General features: G+C 38.4%; 1 protein-coding gene across 8 annotated transcripts in view; it reads right to left on the bottom strand.

Moving 5' to 3' along the window:
- The window catches only part of CAMSAP2 (calmodulin regulated spectrin associated protein family member 2), a 113,002-nt gene that overhangs the window by 87,094 nt on the left and 8,066 nt on the right, over positions 1-17,842 (bottom strand). For 7 of the 8 annotated variants that reach the window (XM_078440827.2, XM_078440829.2, XM_078440828.2 and 4 more), the window contains exon 2: positions 3,097-3,356. The exons of the other annotated variant lie outside the window; for it this stretch is intronic. In XM_078440827.2, coding sequence (XP_078296953.1) covers positions 3,097-3,356 — 260 coding nt within the window. The remainder of the gene's footprint in view (positions 1-3,096; positions 3,357-17,842) is intronic. 8 annotated transcript variants of the gene reach the window in all.

Below are 17,842 nucleotides of genomic sequence, written 5' to 3'. Positions count from 1 at the left end.
GTTTTACTACTACATAACAGTTCTACCTTAGGCAAATTACTTAACCTCTCTAAATTCTAAGTATCACATATACAAAATGACCCTGGGTTAGATAAAATTTCACATACATTCTTGATCATAACAATCACCCACAACACCTGTTTAAAAATACATATCCAAAATCCTCTTCTAAACGTCCTAATTTCGCAGTTCTGACAAGAGGACTGGAGAACTTAGTCAAAGTTCCCAGGTACTCATGTTCCTCATCATTGGGAAGTTTTATACATATACTGGTTTCTGATTTCTAACATTCTTTCTGGCTATAAAATTCTGTGAATTTAAGATTTTATGACACTGATCAAATCCCCCAGCCCAACCTGACGATACTGAATGCAATTCACATGCAAATTCATTTTGCTATGGAAGAAAGTTCAAAATCTTCTCTGTACTCTTGTCTTTTTCAGCATTTGGCTCCATTTGCTATAATCCCTCAATTTTCACATTATCCTAAATACCAGTACTTATTTTGACAAATAATTTGACAGATAACATGATCTGGGCTACAATACTTTTGGTTGAAGGATATTCCCCTATGATTTTAGTGTATACAACTCCTCCTCTGGTAACCATTCAGTCATACACTTTATGCTGATTCAAACACACATTAAGGTCAGTTCTCAGAACAGTATGCATTCTAACACTGTGTATATTCTTTTCATTTGTGTCTTACAATATTTATAACATTCAACAGGCAAATCATAACTACAATCCCTTCTAACAATCCTACAGATGATGATTATGTGCTGAATGAATTTTAATACATTATAATTATTAACTGGCTTTAAAGCAGTTCTGAAATACTTTCCCATTGATGTAAATATAGAAGAAAACACTTTAAAGGTTATACTCTCAGAACAGGTCTATAAAATCACTGTGATAAAGAAAAGAAAAAAAAAAAACATGTTCTACAACATGTGTTCTCATTTTTCAAAAAAAAAAAAAAAAAAAGGCATTTTTCTCAATCTTCACCTACCCAAAATTAATAAAAACTGCTTAATCAAACTTGCCTTCTAGTTACGTTGATACTTTTGCTACCACCATGCAACTCTTTTCCCAAAAGTCTGCAAAGTAACATACAGAGATAAAAAGACCCCAAAAGCACTAAGATAATTTGGAGATGAAAGTGGGGGGCAGAACTGGCAGTCAATACACCCAGTGCAATTAAACACACCATTTTTCATTATACTTCCCAAAAGGCAGGACAAAGAAGGAAAACTGAAACTTACTGCTCTCATCACTCTAAAACAAAACAAAACAGTTTCTTAAAGAACAGTCTTTAACAGTACTCAGAGACATTTTCTCACATACATTTTAGAAAAATGGTAATATAATATTACACTGTCATCAATCAAAATTTCACAGCAACGGAGAAGCTTTAAATCAAATTGTGACAAAAGCTGAAAGTATACACCTAAAACACAGGTCAATAAAGGTGACACTGTAAAGAGTCAGGATGATGTAGTCAAATATGAAGTGTCCTAAAAACCCACAGAGAGAAGTTAAAAGCAGACAAACAGCAATTCTGTATCACTTAAGTCACATTCCTTAAACACTATTTCCTGCAATCAAATTTAAATGTGTTCATAGCTATCACCAGGATCAATATAGTGTGAAATAAACCTGATGGTAATGCAACTGGCAGTCTTCCAAACCCCTCATTTTTTAATAGATTGTACAAATACCTTCATATTTTATCTTCACATGCACAAACTGCACTAAGAAAATAATGTAGAAAATGTTAAGTTTGTTTCTTTCTCATTAAAGAGGACCTAAAAAATACAGAATCTATCCTAAGGACAACTAAGTTACCTGATAGATCAAATGGTGTCTGAAAGGGCAGCTACTAAGCAAACACAGATTCACAAAGTCATTGATGTGCTTTAAAATGATCTACTTGGCCTTGAAATAATGGAAGCGGAAACAATCATAGCAGGAGCTTCCAATCCGTGCAGTGATTCTGGAGAGGTCAAACGTGACGTACTGCGAGGACAAAGTGGAATTCTGCTCACCCCTAGTGCTGGCAAACCATTCACATATGTGATATGGACACAAAGCACAATATAAAAATCAGAGGGTAACCCACGAGGTGAATGTAGAGTCATCAATGCAAGTTGAAAATCTCATATCAGCTAATAAACATTCTTAGTTATCCTTAATAATTCTATTAGGAATCCATAAATTTATTAACTAAATTTTTCTTAGGACATTATTTGCTATTCCTCTTAAGTAACAAAACAGTTTTGTTTTTTTTTAAAGAAGGAAAATAGGCAGAAAGTAGGTCACCACCTCATTTAGTACTAGATTTGGTAAACTAATTTTTATTCATCCTTCTTCAACTTCATAATTTCATATATTTCTAAATATATTCTTCTACATATATCTCTCCCTTTCTATTAGTCTCATATAAGAGCATGATTTAATCAAATGTGTTTTTCCTTCTAATACCCTGCTTGATGGTGCTCAGCGTTTTGTGAACTTAGGCGAAAGTAGCACACCAAACTGAAGCAACATACAATGAACCTAAACTTTGAATTTGTCTCCAGAGACTCATGACAAAGCTCCTGCATGCTTGTCCCAGGCCAGCTTAGAGAGCGTCATTCTGTATGTTGTGCACAAGAATGTATTACTAGTCATTAAATAAACTAAAATATATATGATATGCAGAAATTCACCAAGAGGTCATTCAAGCATGCAAATGAACACTCACAAATCTCATCTCTTTCCTAACGAGAATAAAATCAAGGATACATTTTCTATCTCCTCTAAATAGTCTCTATGATGGGAAAACTAAATTTTTAAATTACATAAAAATCACTTTAAAGTAGCAGGAAAGAATTTGTTTCTCCTGGGTATCAGGATGACACCAAACATTCCAAAATAGTTTATTAAAATCTTCCTTCATTTGGAAACGAGGTTTATAAGAAAATGTTAAGTTTTTAAACTCTAGGCAGAGAGGACAATCCAATCTCAAAACATAATTTCCTCCATTTTACAATACAATTCACACTCAAAAGTATACACTTCAAACTAAGTAATCTTGGGTATACAAAGACTCACCATCTGTATGGGTTTCTTGTGCAGATCTCGTTCAGTTACCAGTTTTTCTTGGTCAGTTACATAAAGACCTTTCTGCGCTAAAGCCTGGATTACAGCATCATGGCCCAGAAGGGGTTTCGCAGCATCACTCTTGAGAATGAGACTCCCAGCACGACAGTATAGTTCAGCCGAAAGAAGCAAATTAACCACGGGTGGTTTGATGTGTTCCTGGTCATACTGATCTGTGTAAAATGGTTCTCGAAGTTCCTCTGGCACATTTTCTATAAAGATTAAGGGGGGAGGGGGGGAAATTCTTACAATATGTTTATAAAGAAACACAATTTAATAATTATTATGTCACAGAAGATTCCTTCCAAAAATAACAATACCCTTTAACTGAAAAGGTAATTTATTAGAGCTTGGCAGCTAATCTGGAATGGAAAAGAGAAATTTGCTTTACAGAAGATATTGTTCCGAGTATACTCTAAAACAAGATTACAAAGCAAAGAAAAAGTTTTCTAAGTCTAATGACTCTGGGGAAAGTATTCCCACATGCACACTCAAATCCATAGAATGTGATAAAAGATTCCTAAAAACTAATTTCAGCGAATACTCTCACATACAAGCAATCAACCAGAAAACGCACTCTAACGGCTATTACAGGGGAAGCTAGGCCTTGCCAACTGACAGCATAAAATCACTTAACTGAAGTTGTATAGCTAATCACTTGCAAAACAGAAGCTGCCTAACTTATTCTCTCCCTCTATGTCAGGCTCTCTGGTCTCTCACCCTTCTTGCTTAGCCTGATGAATCTATTGAGGGGCAGTTACAGCTATAGTTTAGGGGAGAACTACTCTCAAAAATCCCTTAAACTAAGGGTACCTGAGTGGCTCAGTTGGTCAAGCGTCCAACTTCGACTCAGGTCATGATCTCATAGCTTGTGGGTTTGAGCCCTGCATTGGGCTCTGTGCTAACAGCTCAGAGACTGTAGCTGCTTCAGATTCTGTGTCTCCCTCTCTCTGCCCATCCCTGGCTCATGCTCTGTCTCCTTCTCTCTCAAAAATAAATTTTTAAACGTTAAAAAAAACTTTTTTTTAAATCCCTTAACTGACTCAGTCAGTTAAGTGTCCAACTCTGGACTTCAGCTCAGGTCATGATCTCACAGTTCACAAATTCGAGCCCCATGTCAGCTTCTGCACTGGCAGGCAGTGTGGAGTCTGCTTGGGATTCTCTCTCCCTTCTCTTTGCCCTTCCCCCCACCCCCCTGCCCAACTCTCAAAAATAAACAAACATTTTTTTTTTTTTTTTTAATCCCTTAACCTAGTAAATCACTGTTCTCTCCGCCTTATCACTCTCCATCTTACCCCAAAAATCCCTCCTGGTCACCCAACTAACACATTCAGTGGAGACACAGAAAGGAGAGTCTACAAATGGGACATGAGAAGGAAACCAAATTCGTCTGAGTTTCTTTTCTGCTAGCCATTTCCCTTGAAGAATGTCAAGTCCCACTCTCCCAACATCTACTTCTAAATCAACCTCAGGAGCTGCTTTTGCATCTGATGGCAGCCAGATCACTAAAAAAGCAAGACAAACAAAGCACTTCTTAGTGTTTAACAAGGTATCTTGCCTTCCTCTTCCCACTCCTTACCTGTGAGCTGTGCTCTTAATCAAAGCCAACACAAGAATGAGGTTTGTCTTCCAAAAGTAAAGGCAGGCATCTAAGTTAAAAGTTAACATGGAGCTACAATCATAGAACCTGATAGGTCTGGCTAGTCTGGCATGACACTTAGCCATTTCCTTGCCTGCCTTCTCTTTGAAAAGTGAGGTTTTGAGGCCAACCATCCCCCATCACTGATTTTAGGAGTCTTCTGAATAGGCAGCTTTAATATAAGCTCAAAATAAGCCATAGTACTAATCAAAGTGAACATTTTTTAAATGTATTCACAAAGTATTAGTATACTTCTTAGCAATTTTCATCCTAAAGTTTTTGAAGAGTTCCTATTATTTAGAAAAATATTTTCATCATGGGGTGCCTGAGTGGCTCAATCAGTAGAGCATATGACTCTTGGTTTCAACTCAGGTCATAATACCAGGGTCATGGGATTGAGCCCCTCATTGGGCTCCACACTGAGCATGGAGCCTGCTTGAGATTCTCTCTCCCTCCCTCCCTCTCTCCCTCCCTCCCTTCCCCTCTGCCCCTCTACCCTGCTCATACTCTCTCTCTCTAAAATAAAAAAAGAAAAGAAGAAAAATATTTTCATCAAATATTATAGTAATGATTGCATGTTCATTTTATATACCAGCATGGTTCTGAGGAAATCCAAGGAATTAGAAATAATCCGTACCTTCAAGAAGCCAATAATGTACAAAAAGACTAGACAGACAAATAAAGTTAAGCAATTCAGAAACAATGAATGATTGAGCACCAACTGAAAGGAACTAAATGCTAAATGAACAATTGTTCTAAATGAATAATTAAGTGCTTAAAGTTCAAAGCAGGAAGCATCATACTGGGCTGACTTGACTTCATCTTAAAGAAATCGGATAGGAAAAATAGGCAGAATTTGCTTAGTCAAAAAACAAAAGTCTATCTAAACAAAGGGAAGAGCAAGGAGAGAGAGGAAGGAAGGAAGGAAGGAAGGAAGGAAGGAAGGAGGAAAGAAAGAAATGATGTGAAGAGATACCAAACTGAACAATTTGGGTGGAGAAAGGCATTCATGTAGGATAGGAATAAGCAGGAAAGCTGTAATGGGAGGTTCAGATAAGACAAAAGTAATATCTCTTTTAAACACATATATAATAGCCAAACATTTATTTAATAGCTAACAAGGAATTACTTTTAGTTTTAAAGAAGAAGACTGATATGACGTTTGGGGACAAATAATCTGGTCTTCAATACTGATGGAGGTAAATATCAGACATAAATAAGGAAATGAAGTCAAGAATAAAAGACATAAAAGACTGCTTAGGGGTGTGCCTGGGTGGCTCAGTCGGTTGAGCACCAGACTTCGGCTCACGTCATGATCTCAGCTCATGGTTCTTGGGTTCGAGCACTGCATCAGGCTCTGTGCTGACAGCTCAGAGCCTGGAGCCTGCTTCAGATTCTGTGTCTCCCTCTCTCTCTGCTCCTTCTTGGCTCTTTCTCACTCTCTCTCAAAAATAAATAAATGTTAAAAAAAAATTTTTTTTAAAGACTGCTTATAAAACAAACCCAAAAAGGACTCAGGAATAAAGCAAAGGGAGGGGGTGAAGATGGCAAAAACCATTAGGCCTGGGTTACCTGGGAAACAGTGGCATCATTAATAGAAAAAAGAAAATCAGGAAGCACTAATTCTGGAAGCAAGATCATAAACTTGGTTTTAGACATGCTGATTAGAAACGACAGCAAAAATATCCAAAAAGCAGCTGGGGATATAGGACTCTGGAAAGAGGTCAAGAGTAGATGTATCAATTTGGGATTTTGGTGACATCTAAAAATATCATCCTCATTTAATAATTGAAAACACTTCTTCCTTCACAGCCACATTAACCAGTAGTGAGCCAGCCTTAATAGCTGCCTCAGCGTGATACATAAGCCCAGGTATAAACTACAGAATACAGTACTGGTAAATTAAATTTAGCATCATAGGAACTGAAAAGAAGCTATTTAGTAGTACAACTCTAAAAGAGAATTTATTTAAGGTAATTATTATAAAATGTAGGCCTAGTAGATTTTTATTTACTGTAACAATAAAGAAAACGACTTATATAGGTGACTTGGTATCTAAACATTAGGTGTGCAAAGAAAAGTGACTACTAACATCACCAGGATTACAAATTTCTCTACCATACCTGTACCTCTACCTAACATTCATCTATTGCTTTCACTAATCTTTCTAACAACTTGGTGAAAGCGGCAAATCAGACAATATGCAGATATATATTTAGAATATAGTAACACTAAGGACCTTTGTGTGTCAAGACACTGTCCTAAACATGCCTTCTGTCATTCAATATTAACAATTCTCTTACCCCTATTTTATAGATAAGGAACCCAAGAAAGGTTATCTTGCCAAGGGCACACAGCTGATAAACGCAGTCCTAGCTCTAAGCCATCTAGCTAAATAGCTTAAAAAGTAACAATGGTTGGGTGCCTGGGTGGCTCAATCAGTTAAGGGTCAGACTTCAGCTCAGGTCAAGAACTCGAGGTTCATGAATTCAAGCCCCACAATGGGCTCTCTGCTGTCCATCAAGAGCCCGCTTTAAGATCCTCTGTCTCCCTCTGTCTCTCTGCCCCTCTGCCACTCGCTCTCTCACAAAATATATATATATTTTTTAAATAACAATGGTTGGCCAACATCACAAGGCTAGAAGGTAGAAGACATGCAGCTAGGGGCTACTTCCATTTTATTATGGAATACCCACAAACCCAAGTTATGAAAGTGTAAGTTTTAAAAAGATCCCAAGGCAGGGTGCCTGGGTGGCTCAGTTGGTTAAGCATCCAACTTCGGCTCAGGTCATGATCTCACAATTCATGAGCTGGACCCCCACAACAAGCTCTGCACTGACGTTGCAGAGCCTGCTTGGAATTCTCTCTTTCTCCCTCGCTCTCTGCCCCTCCCCCACTCATGCACATGTGTGCTCACTCTCTCTCTCTCTCTCAAAATCAATAATAAACCTTAAAAAAAAAAGAGTTTAAAAAGATCCCGATACAAGAAAAAGGGAAAAGATCCACAGCAAGCCAAAGAATATTACAAAAACAGATTTTCCCACCCCCCCCAAAAGAATGCAAAACTGCATACTGAGTAATATAAAATAGGTCACTTTCAAAAACAAGTCTTAAAGAACTAAACATGCTTAAAAGATGACTTCAAAAATGTCTATCATTTTGCTAACTATACAAAACGAATTTTTTTAAGTTTGGAACTGTAGCACATTGTGAAACAAATGAACTGAGACAGCATTTTAGGAAACAGACAAAATCAAAGATAAAAGGTTTCACCCTCTCCCTCACCTCCAGAACACAAAAGGTAAGAAATTAATGCTTAAGGAATGGATGAGTGAATCACCACTCCTAGAATTGCAAAGGATAAGAGACAAGTTTTTCTTGTGTGCCAGGACTTAAGCAGAACTTACCTTAATCGTATCATAAATCCTAACTAGATCTAAGTTTTGAAATTAACAATCACCTGAAATGCTTGAAGTACAAGTAAAGGGAGTAGACAGTAATTTACTCAAGGCAATTTTCTATAAAGATGGGCTAGTTACTAGTTGCATACATATGCCAGCAAATGATACAGATTTCTTTAAAACAATGAAGAGTAGAGAGGTAAGAGGGGAATACATTTCAGAAATTATCATAATGCTCGGTCATGTGAATATTGCCTTATTTTCCAAACCTAAAAAATTATTTCTAAAACAATTACTGAGAGAGAACTAGTGAGTTTCAAAAACTCCAACTGAAAATAATCCATAGACCTTGAACTTGAAATTAACCAAGACCTAAAAATGATCAATAACATGAAAAAAAAAAAAAAAAACCCGACACTACCAGTAATCAGAGAAAGTTACAATGAGTCATTTTTTTACCTAAAAAAATGGAAAATTATTTTTAAAACCCACTATTGACAAAGATGTGCTAAAATGAGTACCCTTATACATGACCAGAAGGCAAGGACCAGGTCTATCTTATTCACCAGGATATAAATCCCCAACACCTAACTTAATGCCTGGTACATGGTAAGCACTCAATACATACCTGATAAATGAATGAAAATGTTATTCTTTAAAAAATATTAGTCATTAGTCTTGTCCTAAAACAACTCTAATATTTCAAAACTCCCCTCAACTCCCAGATTCTGTGCTAATAATCATAATTCATTCTTTGCACCTGCTTGGAAAACTTTAAAGTTATCTCCTAGGCCACGCTTTACTTCTGCAAAGAAGTAAAACGCTCAAAACCAAACCTGTTTTCAGTTAACCTACATTCACTACCATTAGGAGGCAGCATGATATGGGGTACCTGGGTCGCTCAGTCGGTTGAGCAACCAACTCTTAATTTCGGCTCAGGTCATGATCCCAGGGCTGGGTGGGGATTGAGCCCCATGTCAGGGGCTTCATCTGGGGCTCCGCACTGAGCATGGAGCCTGCTTAAGATTCTTTCTTTCTTTCTCTCTCTCTCCTCCCCTTGCTCTTTTCCCCTGCTCTTTGAAATTTAAAAAAAAAAGGGGGGTGGGGCAGCATGATACAGTGGGGAAAATTGGGGCTTTGGGAAAAGTATGGGCAATGGAGTTTAAAAGATGAGTCTGAATTTTAGCAGTTACTTGCTAGGGGATTTTGAGTGCACTAATTAACTTCTCTGAGTTCAAGTTTCTCCATATTTTGCACACATACCAGCTCCTCCTCCTCCGGCTTCAACTTCCTCTCCCTCCCCCAGCCCACTATGCTCCAGACACCCAAGTCTTTCTGTTGCTACAGCATGCCAAGTTCACGCCTTTTGGTCTATGCGCTCGCTATTCCCTCTGCTTCTAACATTCCTCAATCTAACCTTCACATAGATAGCTCATTCTATTCAGATGGCAGCTAAATGTCACCTCCTCAGATATACCCTCCCTGACCACCCAATCAGTCATCCTATTTTAATTCTCTATATAACAGCTATTACTATCCTATAATATATGTTTGTTTATTTCTGCCTCTTTCCACTACAACGTAACCTCAAGGAGAGCAGGATACTTCTTTGTCCTGTGTCACTAGTGCCTAGAATAATAGTGCCTGGAACACAGCAAGCACTCAAATGTTTACTAAAAGAATGACAAGTACCTAAACACTGAGCTTTGCCTTCAAATGAGATGCCAATTAAAAGTGAACTCCCTCTACCCTTCCACTTACCAAATGATGTGTTAAGTGCTGTTCAGCATTCCTGAGCTTAAATTACCTCCTCCACTCCTCCCACTACCCTGTGAGACTAAAGCACCTCTTCCAAGCCCCAGATCCTTATAAGCCAACTACCCTACCCAACTCTTCACTTGGATGTCACCAAGAAACCCCAAATTCAAAATGGGTGCCAAGTTTCTCACTGACAAGGGGAGCTACAAATATAGGAAGGGACTAGAAATGAACTAGAAAGACTAGAACGAACTCTGTGGTGTTGGGACTAAAATGCCAAGTGTCAGTTTGAACACATGGTGTTATGCATCCATCTATATACAGAAAAAGAAATATATTTACTTTATGCTATGTATGCATATGTGTGTTTCCTAGCTCTGTCTGCTAAACTCCAGTAGCAATCAGCCTAGCACCTATATCTTGGTTAAGGAAATGTCCCTCTGGCTAAACATCTGTCCTTGGGGGCTACCTAGATGCCAACTGGTTTCTGGGTGCCTCCCGGGCACTCTTGCCCAAATCCTATGGACAGTGCAGAGATGGTTCCATGCAAGGGGGCAAGAGGGTACATCTGTTGGTGGAAAGACAGGTGGCGGTGGCAGCAGTGATGAGAGGGGGTACAAGGGTAGGTCAGCCAAGGGAGAGAAGAGAAAAGGACAAGAAAAAAGAAAGCCAAAGAAGATGGCAGGAGGAGGAATGGATTGGGAAATGGTGTCTAGCTCCTGGATCTCCATCAATTTTTGCCTGGGAGAAGGTACGTCTCTGTGCACTTTGTTTTTCTTCATACTGTCTGGGTATTCTTGGGACACTGCCAGCACCAGCAGCCACCATCCCAGTCATTCAGACCAAAGGCAGAGGGGATATCTGCTAAATAGGGGCCCACACTCGAAAGGAGGGTATAAGAACCTAAAGAGGGGAGGCAGCCCAGGTGGCCCTTGCAGAGAACTGGCTGCCTGTACCACAGGCCAAAGGAGGTTTGGCAAGAGCTAAGACAGTGCCCAAGGAAGGGGCTTGAGCCCCAGCTCAGCATGCAGCTCAGGGTGCTCAGTCTATAAAAGTGTCAACATCATGAAAGACCAAGACAAACTGAAGAACTATTTCAGGTTAAAGGAGACCAAAGAGACAAGTCAACTAACTGCAAAGCATGATTCTGGACTGGATCTTGGAATGGAAAAAAAAAATTGCAATAATGACATTAAGATAATTGGCAAATTAGAATTTGGACTGTGGATTAGATAATAATATTGTATCAAAGTTAAGTTTCATTATTGTTATAATTTTACTGAGATTATATATAAGAAACATCCTTCATTTTAGGGGATAGACTAAAGTCTTTGGGGGTAGGGGACACAATGTCTCTCATGCATTCTCAAACAGTTCAGAAAATATTATGTGTATATATATACACACATGTTTGTGTGGGAGGGAGAAAGAGAATGATAAATGGGACAAAATGTTCACAACTGATAAATCTGGCTAAAGGGTACTCAGGAGTTCCTTGTACTATTCTTACATGTTTGAAATTACACTGAAAACACCATGAAACCTCAAAATGTCCCAAATCAGTCTTTTCCTCCACATTTGTTCATCTTCCAGCATTCCCCACATCGACAAACTATACCACAATCCACCTAGTTGCCTAAGCCAGAAACCTAGGAGTCATCATTAATGCCTCCTTCTCCTTCAACTCCCAAATAAAATCCATCCCCTTCTCACAGTCTCAACTCACATCTCTTGGGCCCAGGCAATCAGTGCTTCTCATGTGAATTACTTCATTCACTCCTAATTGTCTTCACACATCTACTCTTGTCCCTACTCTTGTCAAAGCATTCTCCACCCATTGCTTATAGGCAATAAGCAAATTTGATCATGTCGCACACGCCACCACGAATTCTAGGGTTTTCAATGATTTCCAACTTCTTTAAGGATTAAAATCCTCCCTCTGACCTTAGAAGGAAGATCCCTGTCTCCACCCACCACCTTGTATTATGCATCCCTGCTAGCCACATTCAGTTCCCAACAATCACACTTTCTTACACTTCAGAGCCTTTGCCTTTGCATATTCTGGTCACTATTTAGAATGCTCTTTCTCCCTATTCTTTACCCTTTCAGATTCTTGGGGGCCAGTGACCCACACAGTTTGGCGCAAATTCCCCCCAGTTAAGGGAAGGAAGTGGCATTTATTCTGCCTTCCCTGTACCTCAGTATAATGTACTTTCACTTTCTAGACTCTTCAATTCTACAAAAGAATATGTTTGTAGTTTGTAAAATATAGGTGAAAGCTTTTAAGTATAGATAAGCACTAGTAAGCAAAAAGTTTGTTAAACATAGAATTCAAATATGTTAAATAAAGGTAAGTGGATTGTATCATGTATGTTTAAAAAGAAAAAAAGAATGAAAAAAACCCAAAAGATACCAAATATTCATGAGGTATCTAGACACTAAATATTCATGATATACTAAACATATACATAAAGCCCTAAATATTCATGCTATATTGAATATGCATGAGACAAACGAACAAGAGACGATGAACACTAAATATACATGCATACTTAATATCCATGAGTCCTTAATATGGCCACCTACTGGTAACACCCATTCCGGCCTGCTTGTCCTCTGACCAAGTAACACAAAGTCCAAGGCTATTCATCAGACTTATTGGTAACCCACAGCAGTGCCCGGCATGCTTGTTCCCTGTGTCTGTCTGATAGAGCAAGTGTGTATCACTGGCCTATGTGTCACTGTGGGTCTCCTTGTTGAAACTTCAACTCTGGTCCTGTGACCATACCATCATCATTAGGGAAGGCTAATGTAGCAGAAAGAGATGGACATATAAACCCTGTATATTGCAGGATTCAGAGTATGGTTCTTTCTCCCTGCTTGCACTCTATCTAAAATGTGTTAACTTACCTGATCTCTTTCTCCTTGCTTCTCATTGTAAATTGATTTAACAAACCATAGGATTTAACCATTTTAATTAGGTCTGTGAGCTCTTCTTTTCTGTGACCTCTGGAGTAGTTTGCCTGGTAATTTACTTGGAGGCTATCATTTATGAAGGCAATTTCCCACAAAGGGTAACCATATACTAAAAGTTTCTTTTTCTTTTTATTTATTTATTTATTAATTTTTAAGTAATCTTCATGCCCCACACAGATCACAATGTGGAGCTGGAATTCACAACCCTGAGATCAAGAGTCAGACGTTTAACCGACTGAGCCACTCAGGCGCCCCAAGAGAAGTTTCTATTTAAAAGACCTTTCTCACTAATAAATGAAATCATGATAGAAAAAGAGACAACTAGACATTAAGCACCTCCTGGTAAAAATACACACCACCTGTGAAGTATGCCAAAAAATAAACTTGAATCTACAGAATTCTTTAGATCTAACTGCCAATTTATGGAAACCTATTAAACAATACCATGGAGATCCAGACTTGGGAAATTAAAAAAAAATTTTTTTGAATGTTTATTTTTGAGAGAGAGAGAGAGAGAGAGCATGCGTGTGCGCGAGCGCAAACACGGGGAAGGGGCAGAAAGGAAGACACACAATTGGAAGCAGGCTCCAGGCCTGAGCCATTAGCACAGAGCCTGACACAGGGCTTGAACTCACGAGCTGTAGGATTATGACCTGAGCCAAAGTCAGACGCTTAACCAACTGAGACACCCAGGCACCCCCAGAATTGGGAAATTTTAAAGGGCAAACACTCTGGTTCCTCCAGTAAATAAATGGAAGCAAGACAAAATGACACAGAGGAAGAGCCCATATATTAAAAAAATTTCAAAAAAAAAAAACCTTAAAGAGACATACCAACCAATTGCAAAATATGACCCTTATTTGGATATAGATTGGAACAAATGAAGTGCAAAACAAAAAAATAAAGACGATTTATGAGACAATCAGAGAAATCTTAATACTAAGGATACGGAGTGGTATAACAGACAGTGCTGTGATGATGCCAGTACCATGGTTATATTTAAAAAGAGTATTCCTGACTAGAGATACACACTAATATATTTATAGATGAAATGATACAATGTCTGGGATTTGCTTCAAATAATCAGTGTGGCCAGAAAAATCAATGTAAATGATAATCAAGATTGGCTATGAGTTGATGATCATGGAGGTTGGGTGAAAAGTACATGGCAGTTTACTGTTACTGGACATATTTGATATTTTCTGAAATCAAACGGCTTTATTTCAAGAGAAAGAAAAAAAAGAAGAGTACACAACTTTCAATGATTAAGAAAGAGCTCTGAGTAGTGTGATATATGGACGTGGATGGATGTGAGGCCTGGAACTACTACAGCCATTTGCTACCATGAGAGAAGACAGCTGGAGAATGAAACTCACACACAAAGAAGGGCATAGCTAGGGGAATCACAAAGAAATGGAAATGGGACCTGATCAAATCAGATCAAAAGTCCAACTTATCTCAGAATTTTTTTGGTTATATGAGCCAACAAGTCCTCTGTATTGTAAGCCGATTTGAGATGGATTTTCTGTTACCACAAGTGAAGATACTCTCATTAACTTTCAACCTACTATGGTCACAGTTTTGCTTCTACATTGCCCTCAACATGTCCTCAGCCAAGTCATCAAAAACTTCATCGGTGTTGGGGTGCCTGGGTGGCTCAGTCGGTTAAGCATCCGACTTCAGCTCAGGTCATGATCTTGCAGTCCGTGAGTTCGAGCCCCGCGTCGGGCTCTGTGATGACAGCTCAGAGCCTGGAGCCCGTTTCAGATTCTGTGTCTCCCTCTCTCTCTGACCCTCCCCCATTCATGCTCTGTCTCTCCCTGTCTCAAAAATAAACAAACATTAAAAAAAAAAAAATTTTTTTTTAAATAAAAAAAAAAACTTCATCGGTGTTAACTCAATGGAATTTTATAAGACTTCTTGCTTAATCTGTCTCAGCACAACCTTACACCTCCCTCATCTTCAGTGTTCTCTTCCCTATGCTTGAGATTCCATACTTCCCTGCCTTGTTTTCCTCTTCTCTGGTTACTCTGAGTCTGGCTCCTTTGCTGGCTCTCCTGTGTTAGGTCCCCTTGTCTCTCCTCTGTACTTTCCTTCAAAGTGACTGGCAGTTACTCTTTTTATAACCATGTATGTGTCTCATCCCAAAGATCTTCTAAATTCCACATATGAATTTTTAAGGCCTAATGCACACACCACCATTTTAGATATTCCTCAAACTCCATGCTGTTCTTTGCACATACACACAACCTGGCTCTCTTCCATTATTCCCTTTCTCAGTAAACAGAAGCAATCGTAACACTCCCCACAATCTCATCTTTGTTGCCACATGCCCAATCACCAAGTCTTATCTTTTACATTCACCCACTTCTTTCCATATCCACTGCTGCAATCCAAATTCAAGTTGTCATCATCTCTCACTTGGACTATGACTTCCTACTTATTTCCCCTTTGCAAATCTTAGTCTCTTTTCAATACATTTTCTACTGTTTTTAAGAGATCTTTTTTTTAATGTGGTAAAATACACATAACATAAAATTTATCATTTTAATCATTTTAAGTGTACTTTAAGAGATCTTTTAAAAAGCAGACTTCTGATGATGGCACCTAGCTTTAAATAAATGGCAGTGACTCTGGGTCCAGATGGGAAGGAGACTTTTCACTAGAACTACCCTGAAATACCTTTTGAGTTTTCAATCTGTGCCTGTCTCATCTGTTCAAAAAATATTTTGGGGTCAAAAAGTAAATTTTCAAGATATCATCACAATCTTTAGTATGTATTTTTTAAAAATGGAGGTGGCTGGAAAAAAAGACAAATTTCTGCTATGTCAAAATCTGTTACATTACAAAGTTCTACAAAACTATGAATTAGAGAAAAATTAACAAGGTCAGCAACCCCTTTATTTGAATGTCATCAAAAAAGAGAAGGGAAAACAAGAAGACAGCTGAAAAAGAGAATCTGGAGAGCAGTAGAAAATGCCAGCAGAAAAAAATGAAACCATCTACATTTGACCCTCGAACAACCCAGGGGGTTAAGGGTACCAACTCGACCCCCCGCCCCCGCCATGTAGTCAAAAATCTGCATATCACTTTTGACTCCCCAAAAAACTAATTACTAAGAGCCTACCATCAACTAGAAGCCACACCAGTAATATAAACAGTTAATAACACATTTTACATGTTGTATTATATACTGTATTCTCATAATACCTAACTTTTCTTAATTTTTTTTCAGTATTTCTAGACTATGCAGTTCATCTACAAGTTTTTTCAAACTGTCACAAATCTCCAAAAAGTTTTCCAATATGTTTATTGAGAATAATCTATATATACATGGATCCATGCAGCTCAAGGGTCAACTGTATTTTGAAACTTACCGTGCGTGGTTGAGGACAAACGTCTTTTAAAATATTTCAAATGTTTCATCAAATGTCTTTTATCCAAGAGCCTAAAGTACTCAGAATCTGCATGCAATTCCCATTTGAAAAGATTTTTGGGTGTTTTTTAATGTTTACTTTTTTTAAGTTTATTTGTTTATGTTGAAAGACAAAGAGACAGCAGGGGAAAGGCAGAGAGAGAGTGAGAGAGACAATTCCCATTTTAGAGACAAAAAATGGTGTGGGGGCACCTGGGTGGCTCAGGTCATGATCCCAGCTTGTGGGAAGGAGTCCCACACTGGGCTCCACACAAGAGGGTGAATGAAGCCTGCTTAAAATTCTCTTTCTCTCTCCCTCCTCCCCTCTGCCCCTCTCCCCTGCTTCCACTCTCTCTAAAATTTAAAAAAGAAAGAAAGAAAGAAAAAGAAAAAGAAAAAGAAAAAGAAAAAGAAAAAGAAAAAGAAAAAGAAAAAAAAGAAGGGGCACCTGGGTGGCTCAGTCAGTTAGGCGTCCAACTTCAGCTCAGGTCACATGAGTTTGAGCCCTGCATCAGGCTTGTTGCTGTCAGCACAGAGCCTGCTTCAGATCCTCTGTTCCCCTCTCTCTCTGCCCCTCTCCTGCTCACTCCCTCTCTCTCTCTCTCTCTCTCTCTCTCAAAAAGAAATAAACATTTTAAAAAAGAAAAAAGAAAAACGGTGTGAAGGAGAGAGCTGGGAATTGGTGAATATGGCACTTCCAAAACACCTTTTTAAGATCATACACACACACTCCCAGGAACCTATGTTTATGAAATATGGAGTGCAGAGATGAACACTTATTCCGGTTAACGGAAATTCCATCTCTTTGTCTTAAGAAAACAGAATACTCCACAAACATTACTAGGCATAATACCGCAGAGTACAGCTGTAAGGATTACAGGACGAGCTCAGTGGCCTCCCTACTGCTATATGCCCAGCCTCTAGTTTGTCTAGTTTGTAGTGAAAAATACTTTCAATAAAAATAATTCTTTGAAGTTACTATAAGAAATATAATCCCATTCCACACTGCTCACAGAATATGTAAAGGTAGCCTAAGTGTGAGACTGATAAATTCTAACACTCCTCAATTTTTTCTTCTAGTGAACTCAAAGCAGCATACACATGCTTATTACCATGACTATTCAGCAAGTAGGGAAACCAAGACAAAGAGTACTTCAGGAAAATGTCCCAGAAAAAAAAGGGAATAAGTGGTAGTATGAGAACTGCAAAGATACTACTGTACACGCCTTTAATCTAAAATGTTATGTTGATGAAGAATCAATGTTAAAGAAGGAAAGGAAAAACTGTGCAAGGCACAGGATGGAAAGTGATCAATGTCATAAATGAAAACAACTTTTATCTCAGCTAAAGCACCAAGCTTGTCACTACTAATAAATGTGTAACATTTAAGTATTATTATTTGTTGCCCATCGATGGATGAATAAAGAAGAAGTGGTATATATATATACAATGGAGTATTATTTGGCAATCAAAAAGAATGAAATCTTGCCATTTGCAACTACGTGGATG

The sequence above is a fragment of the Panthera onca genome, chromosome F1 (genome assembly GCF_046562875.1).
Source record: "Panthera onca isolate mPanOnc1 chromosome F1, mPanOnc1 haplotype 2, whole genome shotgun sequence".
Classification (NCBI taxonomy): domain Eukaryota; kingdom Metazoa; phylum Chordata; class Mammalia; order Carnivora; family Felidae; genus Panthera; species Panthera onca.
The sequence above is the reverse complement of the archived record's forward strand: the minus strand, read 5'-3'. Positions and strand labels throughout refer to the sequence as shown.